This window comes from Pan paniscus, chromosome 10 (assembly GCF_029289425.2).
Source record: "Pan paniscus chromosome 10, NHGRI_mPanPan1-v2.0_pri, whole genome shotgun sequence".
Classification (NCBI taxonomy): Eukaryota; Metazoa; Chordata; class Mammalia; order Primates; family Hominidae; genus Pan; species Pan paniscus.
In genome coordinates this window covers 65306077-65319098 of record NC_073259.2, presented here as the reverse complement: position 1 = coordinate 65319098, position 13022 = coordinate 65306077, and the positions used below count along the sequence as shown (strand labels likewise).

Genomic DNA, 13022 nt, shown 5'->3' with positions numbered 1-13022 from the left:
AGGTTGCAGTGAGCTAAGATCGTGCCACTGCACTCCAGCCTGGGCAAAACACAGTGAGACTTTGGCCAAAAAAAAAAAAAAAAAAATTTCGGTTTCCCTCCTTTCAAAGCCAGATGATCAATGATTCCTAAAGCCTGATGTAATCTTTGAATCCAGTCTTTTAATTTTGCAGATGAAGAAACCGAGGCCCAAGAAATTAGGTGACTTCCTGGCACCTGTTCCAAATGTGCACCCTCAAACAGACTGGTGGCTTATGGCCTTTCCCTGCTATTTTTCCTCACCTCCAATGCCAGCAGTTTTCTCTAAATAAATAAAGAGCTGAAATGTCGCATCTTGCTGAAGACAGTAGCACTGCCTACACCATTCTTTTCTTTTCTTTTTTTGAGATGTAGTCTTGCTCTGTCACCCAGGCTGGAGTGTAGTGGTGCGATCTCAGCTCACTGCAACCTCTGCCTCCTGGGTTCAAGCAACTGTCTGCCTCAGCAACTGTCCACCACCATGCCTGGGTAATTTTTTTATATTCTTAGTAGAGATGGGGTTTCACCATCTTGGCCAGGCTGGTCTTGAACTCCTGACCTCGTAATCCACCTGCCTCAGCCTCCCACAGTGCTGGGATTATAGGTGTGAGCCACTGCGCCTGGCCGGCCTACACCATTCTTTACACTGAAAGGCTTAAATGGAAGGTCACATAATTCGAATGGATGATTCAGTATCTTTTTTTTTTTTTTTTTTTTTGAGATGGAGTCTTGCTCTGTTGCCCAGGCTGGAGTGTAGTGGTGCGATCTTGGCTCACTGCAACTTCTGCCTCCTGGGTTCACGCCATTCTCCTGCCTCAGCCTCCCGAGTAGCTGGGACTACAGGTGCCTGCCACCATGCCCGGCTAATTTTTTTTGTATTTTTAGCAGAGACAGGGTTTCACCGTGTTAGCCAGGATGGTCTCGATCTCCTGACCTTGTGATCCGCCCACCTTGGCGTCCCAAAGTGCTGGGATTACAGGCGTGAGCTACCGCGCCCGGCCAATTCAGTATCTTTAAAATGGAAGAAAAAATTTACTAATTTGCTAATCTAAATGTTAACCAGCAACCTCCCACCACTTAGATTTTGTACTATCACCTTCACTAATGCCTTCCTACTACCTTTTTCTATCCCTCTCCTCCTCCTATGAAAAGGGAAAATGATACATTTTCTGAAATTTTAAAGCTTATTATGGTCATGAAATCACTGCTGAGCTGAGTGTACTACAAAGTAGGAGTTCCAACACCACAGCTACTGGTCTGTCTTCATGATCCCACAAAAGTCTCCTATGTCTGCTTAAGAAGGGCCCAAGCTGGGGCTTTGATTATCTCAAAGTAGAACAGGAAATACAAACTGTGTTATGAAAATGTATTGAAGAAAACCAAAAAGCCCTTTCTCCAAAACAAACGAGAACTCTATAATAGGGCATTCTGATAAGTTGCTTCTCACTTTTAACACCATTAAATTAAAAAAAATTCAGAAGAGCTCAATAAGTATTACATGATAAAAATTTACTCAACACCTCAATCTGACATTGCTTTAGGACTAAATATTTCTACTGATCAACACTGCTCACAAGCATTCATGATATGTAACTACTTCCTATTAAAAACAACAAAAGTGGGCTGGGCATGGTGGCTCATGCCTGTAATCCCAGCACTTTGGGAGGCCAAGGTGGGCAAATCACAAGGTCAGGAGTTTGAGATCAGCCTGACCAACATGGTGAAAGCCCGTCTCTACTAAACACAAAAAATTAGCTGGGCGTAGTGGAAGGCGCCTGTAATCCCAGCTAGTTGAGAGGTTGAGGCAGGAGAATCACTTGAACCCAGGAGGCAGAGGTTGCAGTGAGCCAAGATCATGCCACTGCACTCCAGCCCAGGCGACAGAGTGAGACTCCGTCTCAAAAACAAAACAACAACAACAAAAGTGGCCGGGCACAGTGGCTCATGCCTGTAATCCCAGCACTTTGGGAGCCTGAGGTGGGTGGATCACTTGAGGTCAGAAGTTCAAGACCAGCCTGGCCAACATGGTGAAACCCCATCTCTAATGCAAATACAAAAATTAGCCAAGTGTGGTGGCATGCACCTGTAATCCCAGCTATTCGGGAAGTTGAGGCAAAAGAATCACTTGAACCTGGCAGGTGGAGGTTGCAGTCAGCTGAGACAGCGCCACTGCACTCCAGCCTGGGCAACAGAGTGAGACTCCGTCGCAAAAAAAAAAAAAAAAAAAAAAAAAAAAAAAAATTCCCTCAAAAGTAAGAAAACAAAGGCTTAAAGCTTAATCATCTCTTCTGTCATGAAACCTTCCTATACCCTTACCCTAAAGGCATTCTGATCTCCTCTGGATCTTCTCTGTTCATTCATTCCTCTTACTGACTTACTTTTTAACTTGTGTTATTGGTATTTGTAAATGACTTTTTTGAAAAGCAGAAATCACCTCTTTTTGACTTGATGTCTCCCACTGTATTCTACACAAATAGTGTATGAGACAACTGTTTGGCAAATGAAAGAATAAGCCCTGAGGAGATGGTCATTTGGGGGAACCCTAAAACTGTAGGCCGGAGCAGGAAGTATCCACAAATGAGAGACTAATGCAGCTCTCTTCATGTTTAGTAAGTGATCTCACTTCTCAGTGTCTGAAGTTAAGTCAGCTTGAGGGTAAGCCAGAGAGAGGAGAGCATTTAAAATATTCCCTCTGGGCCAGATGCTGTGGATGATGCTGGTAATCTTTGGGAAGCCAAAGCCAGAGGATCGCTTGAGCCCAAGAGTTCAAGACCAGCCTGGGCAATGTAGTGAGACTCCATCTCTACAAATAATAATTTTAAAAAATTAGCTGGGTGTGGTGGTGTGTGCTTCTCGTCCCAGCTACTCATGAGGCTGAGGTGGGAGGATCTCCTGAGCTCAGGAGGTCAAGGCTGCAGTGAGCTGTGCCACCACATTCCTGCCTGGGTGACAGAGTGAGACCCTGTCTAAAAAATAAAATAAATTATTCCCTCAGAATCTCAGGGCAAGATATGACAAGAACAAAGTTGCAAAAGCAGCTCTGTTTCAGTTTTTCTCTTAACTTTTTGTCTACCAGTTACTGTGAAGATGAGTAAGAACAGTAGAAAGTGAGGTACATTCCATGCAATTAATCTTCAGTGCCTTCCGTCCACTTTCATTCTCTCTACCCTACTCCCTAAAAAACAGTATTACAAATGGCTACTTGTGGCTATCACTCTTAAATCATGAGGATAGCTAATTGGTGATTAATTTATAAATCTATGTAGTTATATTAGTTAGCTAGCAACTAAAATCATACCTTCTTAAAATAATCATTTTGCAAATTTGTCATTTTTGTAACTATGTTTAGAAGTCTTGTCACTATTTTTAGCCATTATTTTATTTTAGAGTTTTCAGGGAAAGGTGGAGGGAAGTATTACTGGTGAGTGCATTTAAGTCATTTTTTTAAATGACTATTTTTATATCTACTTCCTCTCCAAAATTATGTGAAGCAGATTATTTCACCTCATTGTAAAATGATACCAGAACAAAGAGGCTGTTAGCCTTTTCTTATAAAACAATGATGTCCTAATTTATAGTTTCTACACAGAAGCACTGCTATTTTCTTTTCTTTTTTTGAGATGGAGTCTCGCTCTGTCGCCCAGGCTGGAGTGCAGTGATGCGGTCTTGGCTCACTGCAAACTCCGCCTCCCAGGTTCACGCCATTCTCCTGCCTCAGCCTCCCGAGTAGCTGGGACTACAGGCGCCTGCCACCACGCCCGGCTATTTTTTTGTATTTTTAGTAGAGACAGGGTTTCACCGTGTTATCCAGGATGGTCTCGACCTCCTCACCTCATGATCCGCCCGCCTCGGCCTCCCAAAGTGCTGGGATTACAGGCGTAAGCCACTGCGCCCAGCCGAAGCACTGCTATTTTCACAGCTAATTCAGGTTATTTCATATTATTCTACTCTATGAACAGATGAGTATATGTATTTATTAAGCAGTGTTGATCTCATGAATGAAAAATTAGAAAATCACAAACATTACTGTAGGAGCTTTCAGAATCCTTAAATTTGTTTATCTTTAGTGGATACAAACAGGCATAGAGATGGAAAGGTTTCCCAACTACAGATATATCAAGCTGCCATTTAAAAATCTCTCAACAATTGTTATGAAAAATGGAAAGACAACATACATATAAATTATCTTATAAAATATTACATGGATTAACATACAAAATAGATCAGTCACTCAACAAGAAACTAAAATATCATTAAGTCTTCAAAACAAAATGCATTTGGCTAGTCTATTTCTTTTTCCTTGAAAATTTAAAGGATTAACTTCTTGGAGCAAATAACATACTTGACTAATTTAATGAAAGCAAAAACAAGAACATTCAATGAATAGAGAAAAGAGGTAAAACAGAGAAGAAAAACATGCACAAGCCCAAAAAGAACAATAGTCTGTATATGTCTCTTATGTGATCTGAATCATGCTATTTTCCTTTGAGCAAAAACGTTAATTTTTGTGGGGAAATATTCATTAGAATAAAAGTAAGCAGTAGATGATTATGAGAATCATTACAGGAAATAATGGCTGTGGCTTAGTGTGTTAAATTCACTTATTAAAATGAGAATCTCTATGGGAAATAAGAACAAATAAAGGTGAATCTCAGCATGAGATTCTATTAAGAAAGATGTGAATTAAATAGCTAGTGATATAATGTAATTAATCATCTTATGTTTTGTAAAAGGCTGTGGCACACTCTTATCCATATTTCATTTCAAAGACCTTACATGGTAATCCTCAGTACCATTAACAATAAGTAACAATTAGGCCAGGCACGGTGGCTCATGCCTGTAATCCCAGCATTTTGGGAGGCCAGGGTGGGCAGATCACCTGAAGATGGGAGTTTGAGACCAGCCTGACCAACATGAAGAAAACCCGTCTCTACTAAAAATACAAAATTAGCTGGGCGTGGTGGTGCATGCCTGTAATCCCAGCTACTTGGGAGGATGAGGCAGGAGAATCACTTAAACCCAGGAGGCTGTGAGCCAAGATCCCACCATTGCACTCCAGCCTGGGCAACAAGAGCGAAACTCCATCTCAAAAGAAAAGAAAAAAAAAAAAGTAAAAACAACACCTAGGAGGTGTTATTATTCTTACTTTATAGATCAGAAATATGCTTTCAATAATTCTTGTTTATTTATTTATTTTTGAGACGGAATCTCGCTCTGTCACCCTGGAGTGCAGTGGCACGATCTTGGCTTACTGAAACCTATACCTCTAGGGTTCAAGCGATTCTCCTGCCTCAGCCTTCCAAGTACCTGGGACTACAGGTGTGTGCCACCATGCCTGGCTAATTTTTGGTATTTTTAGTAGAGATGGGTTTCATCATGTTAGTCAGGATGGTCTGGATCTCTTGACCTTGTGATCCGCCCACCTTGGCCTCCCAAAGTGCTGGGATTACAAGCACTTGTAATCCCACCACGCCTGGCCTATTTTTTTAAACATTTGAAAGTACAACACACAGAAAGTGTAACTTTAAGGTGGCATAAAAACTAGGTGTTAGAATTTTTATCTCAACCACCAAGCCAAGTTGACATTTAGAACAAATAACTTGCCTTGTATCTGAAAACAGAGAATACTGAAGTGTTTGATATTTCCATTATCCCTAGTTTGCTGCAACATGTTACTTTTCATTTGATAGAGGTCAAAAATAAAATTTAATTGATACAATGATTTAAGGATGCTAAAACCTGGGCTGTATTGTTTAAAAACAAAATTTATAACGTGAATAAAGAAAAAAATATGTTACTAGAATAAAGCAGTGAGATCATACTACCACTGCTCCACCTTCAGAAATTTATAGTTGTGAAAATCAGCCACTGTCTTGTTTTAAACCAGGTTTAATGACCATGTAGTAGTCATCATCAAGAGTCTGCATTCTATAGCTCAGGCTCTCCCCTAGCCATACTTGGAGATTTAGGAGAGTCAAAGAGACAGATAAAATTTTGACAAAGACAATGCAGTCTAACGAAAGTCACCTTGACCTAAATCAGCAAACAGCAAATGCTTCATCATTCATTGTAGTTTTACCTCTTGAGGAAGTTCTAGTTTAGAACGGTCAGTTCCTTCTTTTGACTGAAGGCCCATCAGATAAGGGACAGGAGCATCAAGAAAATGTAGCAGAGAAGCAGGTAGAATGGGCACATAAACATGTTGCCATTGAAATGGGAACAAAAGTGTGGTGATGCCTTCTGCCACAGTCATCAGGCGTTGATAATCTGCACAGAACAAGGAAAAAGGAAAGGGAAGAGTCCAAGTAAAAACACAATCACTTCATTAAGCTGGAAAATGTGGATCTTAAGAAAAAAATTTCTGCGTTAAAAGTAAATGTTTCTTTATGATCATACAGAAAATAGGTCAGTTCTATTCCACTATAATTAAAGAATTAAATGGTTTCATTTGAATAGTTTTAAGGGGGTGTGGGTAGGTGGGAAACATCACACTCTTTGCTTCTTAAAATCATGGGTAGACGAACTTATATTCTCTTAAAGTGTGGAGGAATCAAGAACTAATAAAACTGCTCTTGGCATTTATCCCACTAAAAATGTACATGATACAGTGTAACATTGTTATTATTTTTGAGATGGAGTCTCGCTTTGTTGCCCAAGCTGGAGTGCAATGGTGCGATCTTGGCGCACTGCAACCTCCACATCTCGGATTCAAGCAATTCTCCTGCCTCAGCCTCCCAAGTAGCTGAGATTACAGGTGCCCACCACCACACCAGGCTAATTTTTGTATTTTTCGTAGAGATGGGGATTCTCCATGTTGGCCAGGGTGATCTTGAACTCTTGACCTCAAGCAATCCGCCTACCTCGGCCTCCCAAAGTGCTGGGATTACAGGCGTGAACCACCGCACCAGGCCAGTGTAACATTTTTGATCATTTTTTTATACATGAATGCTCACACAATTCCCATTTTTCTTTTTTCTTTTGTTTTGAGACAGTCTGGCCCCGTTGCCCAGGCTGGAGTGCAGTGGCATGATCTCGGCTCACTGCAACCTCCATCAGAGGCTTTTTTCTTACACAGTATATATGACTGTGGCTATAGCTTTTGGTTAGCTGATAATATTTATTTTAGCCTTTATTTTGGGGGTACAAGACGTCAAACAGATACATGCATTCATAGTTACACTTTCTATGTCTAACCCCTAACCACAAAACTATCATATCTGGGTATTCTCGAGTTAACAGAAAATTAAGGATTAGTGTTTTTGTTATGTTTTATTTACATGAACTCACTAGTTTATCAAAATTAAAAGCTCCCCACAATAGTAAAGCAGCCTTTTAAACCACTCTGCAAAGGCTGCTTTATACTTACATATGTCCACAAGTCCGATTTAAATGTTTGGAAGTAGATATGCTTTAGAATTCAGATTTTTTAATTTAGAAAAGCAGTATGGTGCATATACCACATATATGAACTATCTAGGGCAGTATCCTGTAATCAAATACATTAATATTTCTGCAGCAAACCATATATGTCCCAGTAGGACAGATAATCAAAGAATATGAATAGGGTCACTTTGGTTCAGGTCTGGTTTTGCTGATGAATGAGTTACAAAAAGAATGTTTGGTTTTCAGAATTTTTTGGATTTGTAGAATTGAGGATAATGGATTGTAGGCTTGTAATAATACTTTCACAGAACCCATTGTGAACAAACACAGTAAAATCTTTGGGAGGAAGAATTTAGGGGAGTCTTTTTAAAAAGGTTAAGAAAATGATCAGATGTTACTTGAGTCACATCAACTCAAAGACCTGACCAAGCATAAACAGGATGTTTTCCATTTAAATTTTTTGTGTCATTTTATAATTTTAAATGACTACCTTTTTGGTAATGAATCATCAGTTATCCACAGCCCAAGTTTACTTAAAGTTTAAATCAATTCAAAACATCAAAAACAGAGAGAGAGAGAAAAGCAAGACAAATGGCCAAAATAAATGAAATTTTAATCTTATTTGATTCATAAAGATTCAAATTTTAGGTGAAAATCTGTTTATAGGAATAACTTCTAGAACAAACACCAGGTGGCCTAAAAGGTAGGGGTCAGTCATACGAGCACAAAGAGCTAACCTAATTACCTGGGGTGGATACACACATTTTATAGCCAAGGCCCACTGAAGAAGCTAGGCTGAGACAGCTGGTACTCTCTGTACAGGTGAGGCGGGTAGTAGAGGAGATCAGAAAATCAGTTCCTACCACTCTGCTAGGATAATCAGGCAGATGTTTGAACTGTAGGCAATATGGGTCTTTTATCCCAGGGGCGGGGGTGGGGTGAGGATGAAAAGCTGACCTGAAACCCCTGAGGTCGGCTGGATGGCCCCTAGAAGTAGAAACTGTGCCCTAATCAGAACTAATTGAAGTTCTGCACTATCACAGGACTCCATTATAGCACTTGGCCCCCGTACTGTCTCTCCTCTCTGTGGGTTTCCTAAAGACAGAGTGGCATCCACTTTCTCTGATTTTACCCATAAAGCATAGGGCCCACTTCACACCCAGTGCTGACTAAAATTTACTGATACTACTAAATGTTATGTTTTTTTTCCTCTTAAGTTCAACAGAATCCTAACAAAATACAAAAAAAGGCTGGGCAGGCACAGTGGCTTATGCCTGTGATCCCAGTACTTTTGGGAGACCGAGGTGGGTGGATTACCTAAGGTCAGGAGTTAGAGGCCAGTCTGGCCAACATGGTGAAACCCCATTTCTACTAAAAATACAAAAATTAGCAGGGCGTGGTGGCAGGCACCTGTAATCCCAGTTACTTGGGAGGCTAAGGCAGGAGAATTGCTTGAACCCAGGAGGTGGAGGTTGCAGTGAGCCGGGATTGCACCACTGCACTCCAGCCTGGGCAACAGTGAGACTCCGTCTCAGAAAAAAAAACAAAAAACAAAAAGCCAAGCATAGTGGCTCAAGACCTGTAATCCCAGCACTTTGGGAGGCCAAGGCAGGAGAATCACCTGAGGCCAGGAGTTCAAGACTAGCCCGCCCATCATGGCAAAACCCTGTCTCTAGTAAAAATATAAAAATTAGGCATAGTGGCACATGCCTGTAATCTCAGCTACTTGGGAGGCTGAGGTACAAGAATCACTTGAACCCAGGAGGCAGAGGTTGCAGTGAGCTGCGATCATACCATTGCACTCCAGGCCTGGGTGACAGAGTGAGATTCTGTCTCAAAAAAACAAAAAACAAACAAACAAAAAACCCAACAACAACAAAAACTCACCAGGAGAAGGAAGAGACAGTTATTTACAGTTATAGACTATGAAGACCAAATCCAGAGAAATCTCCTTAGATTCTGCTCTGTGGCCATCATTTCAACCAAGGATTGGGGCCTTTTATATTCTTGTAACCTCAGTATCTACCACAGTATCTGACATATAATAGAGGCTAAAACAATATTTTTGAACGAATAGATGATGATGGGATAAGAATATATATAATTTTGCTAGATATCTATAACTTAAAAAGACATGCTTAGATTTTATTCCATCCATGTGTTGTGGGTGTTCTATGTCTATTCTTCTTTCCAGTTCTGCATTCTCTTCAAGACTGGTTGAAGTACCACACACATTATTAATTTTTTTTTTGAGATCGAGTTTTCACTCTTGCTGCCCAGGCTGGAGCACAATGGCTCAATCTTGGATCACTGCAACCTCCACTTCCCGGGTTCAAGCGATTCTCCTGCCTCACTCAGCCTCCCGAGTAGCTGGGATTACAGGCACACGCCACCACACCTGGCTAATTTTTTTGGATTTTTAGTAGAGATGGGGTTTCACCATGTCGGCCGGGCTGGTCTCGAACTCCTGACCTCAGGTGATCCACACACCTTTGCCTCCCCAAGTGCTGAGATTACAGGCGTGAGCCACTGTGCCCAGCCCACACACTTTTTAATAATGCAATTACTCAGCAGAAATAAGACAATTCTTTTTAACTGAATCAAGAAATAAAAGGCAGAGTTTTCTTCTTTAAGCATTTTTTTTAAACTTAAATATTTTAGGAAAGTCTTTTTATAATTGATACTCAAAGTGATGAATGTATAAAAGAAGTTATTTTAATATTTAAGACAGGCCTCAGCAAGGCACATGAGGCTCTTCATGATTTGGCCCTTGTCTGCCTCATTCCTTATCATCACTCCATATGCAGTAAGACCACTTGCTTGCAGTCCATGTTTTCACAGGCCTTGTGCCCCTTGTATATTGTTTTCCTCTGCCCAGAATGTCCCTTCCTCTTGCACTGCCTGACTAGGTTCCACTTTTTCCTCAGGCAATTGCTTCTTTGGAAAGCCTTCCCTAACACCTCTTATTATCACCAGAGTACTATCTACATGCTTCAACAGTACGCTATCTTTATTTCCATCACAGGAATTATTCATCTCACTGAAACATTACAATTCTATCATAATTCTCTCTTCATGGTCTCTCTTCCCCAATACACCATCATCTCCTAGAGAGCAATATCTGTATTTTTCTTTTTATTTATTTATTTTTGGAGACAGGGTCTCACTCTCTCGTCCAGGCTGGAGTGCAGTGGTGCGATCTTGGTTCACTGCGGCCTCTGCCTCCCAGGTTCAAGTGATTCTCATGCCTCAGCCTCCCGAGTAGCTTGGATTACAGCTGTGCACCACCATGCCTGGCTAATTTTTTGTGTTTTTTGTAGAAAGGGGTTTCGCCATGTTGGCCAGGCTGGTCTTGAACTCCTGACCTCAAGTGATCTGCCTGCCTCCGCCTCCCAAAGTGCTGAGATTACAGGCATGAGCCACTGTGCCTGGACATGTCTGTATTTCTAATCTCAGAATTGTTAACATTCAACATATGACCTACTACATGATGAGTAGCCAGTAAACGTGCTTTGAGAAATTAATATGTTAACATCTAAGGCATGTAAAATGAAATAAAAGTGGACATTAAAAAATTATGCTTGACTATATTATACAATAAAAACATACTGTCAAAAATTTGCCTAGTGATGGCTCTGGCACAGATCCCAAGGTGGCAATGGCCTCTGCTGGCTCAGCCCCTGCCATGCTGTCCACTAGCATCACTGTGGAGAATCAGGTCAGCTCCTCAAGGGCAACAGAGGGGTCTAGGTCTGGACCTGTGGCTGGAGGCACAGGAACCATGGTGGTGCAGACCAGGAGCTGTGTCTAGCAAGGCTTATGCCCTGCCAAGCACTGCCAATGGAGATGTGAAGCTGCTGGTGGTATCCAGCATGCCTCTGGTGGACTTCCTGATGTAGCTGGAGGATTATACACCTATGATCCTGGATGCTGTGACTGATTATTTTTTATTTTTGAGATGGAATCTCGCTCTGTTGCCCAGGCTGGAGTGCAGTGGCATGAACTTGGCTCACTGCAACCTCCGCCTCCCGAGTTCAAGTGGTTCTCCTGCCTCAGCCTCCCCAGCAGCTGGGATTACAGGTGCACACCACCATGCCTGGCTAATTTTTGTATTTTTGTAGAGACGGGGTTTCACTATGTTGGCCAGGCTAGTCTCAAACTCCCCACCTCAAGTAATCCACCTGTCTCAGCCTTCTAAATGCAGGGATTACAGGCGTGAGCCATGCGCCTGGCCCAATGTGACTGAGCATTATCTGAATTATGTTGGCTTTGAGGTCTCAGACACATGCATAATTTGGCTTATCTCCCTAGTTTCACAGAAATTCATCTCCGGTATTGCCAACAATGACCTACGGCACTAGAAAACGAAAGGCACAGCCTCTGGCAGCTCCTGAAGTAAGAGCAAAGACTAATCATGGAGTACTTGACCCCTGTCCTCAGTATGACATCAATGTGGAGCCACCACACCACCTAAGCCACCCAACCTAAACATGTTTGTCTGTAACAAGCTTCACTGTGACCAAAAAATGTCAAAGAAAGGGCTAATTGTAGATTAAACACAGGTAAAGAGAGAATTCATAAAGCAGGAGACAGATGTGGAGAAATTACCCAGAATGCAGCACAGAGACACACAGAAAATGGGAATGAGGCTGGGTGTGGTGGCTCACGCCTGTAAGCACTTTGGGAGGCCAAGGCGGGTGGATCACAAGGTCAAGAGATCGAGACCATCCTGGCCAACATGGTGAAACCCCGTCTCTACTAAAAACACAAAAATTAGATGGTCATGGTGGTGCACACCTGTGGTCCCAGCTACTCGGGAGGCTGAGGTAGGAGAACCACTTGAACCCGGGAGGCAGAGTTTGCAGTGAGACAAGATCGCAACACTGCACTCCAGCCTGGCAACAGAGTGAGACTCCATCTCCAAAAAAAAAGGGTTGAGAGATAATGGAAGATTGAGCAAGATAGATTAACATGTTTAAGGCTGGACACAGTGGCTCATGCCTGTAATCCCAGCACTTTGGGAGGCCATGGCGGGTGGATCACTTGATGTTAGGAGTTCGAGACCAGCCTGACCAACATGGTGAAACCCCGTCTCTACTAAAAATACAAAAATTAGCTGGGCATGGTGGCATGCGCCTGTAGTCCCAGCTACTCACGAGGCTGAGACAGGAGAATTGCTTGAACCCAGGAGGCGGAGGTTACAGTGAGCAGAGTTTGCACCACTGTACTCCATCCTGGGCAATAGAGTGAGACTCTGTCTCAAAAACAAAAAACCAACCAAAAAAAAAAGTTTCACTAGAATTTCAGGAGGATTAAAAAAAGATACATGAATGCAATATTTACAAATATAGTTGAGAATTTTCCAAAATGGGTAAACGACATTAATTCTTAAATTTCAGGAAACATAATGAACCACAAGCAGAACAAATAAAGAAAGCCTCATTCAGACAAATCAGTCAAAATATCAGACACCAAAGACAGAAAATCTTAAATATAACCAGAGTTGAAAAGACAGATTTCTGGCTAATGAATAATAATGAGAGTCATTCATTAGAATGACATTAGAGGTGATGGCTGACTTCTCAACAGCAATACAGGAAACCAGAAGATGATAGAATATTA

At 41.7% G+C, this 13022-nt stretch overlaps 1 protein-coding gene across 8 annotated transcripts in view; it reads right to left on the bottom strand.

The window, feature by feature from the left end:
• The window catches only part of DENND5B (DENN domain containing 5B), a 210924-nt gene that overhangs the window by 71686 nt on the left and 126216 nt on the right, over nucleotides 1–13022 (bottom strand). For all 8 annotated transcript variants that reach the window (XM_034936073.3, XM_008966315.5, XM_003813735.6 and 5 more), the window contains one exon: nucleotides 6097–6284. In XM_034936073.3, coding sequence (XP_034791964.1) covers nucleotides 6097–6284 — 188 coding nt within the window. The remainder of the gene's footprint in view (nucleotides 1–6096; nucleotides 6285–13022) is intronic.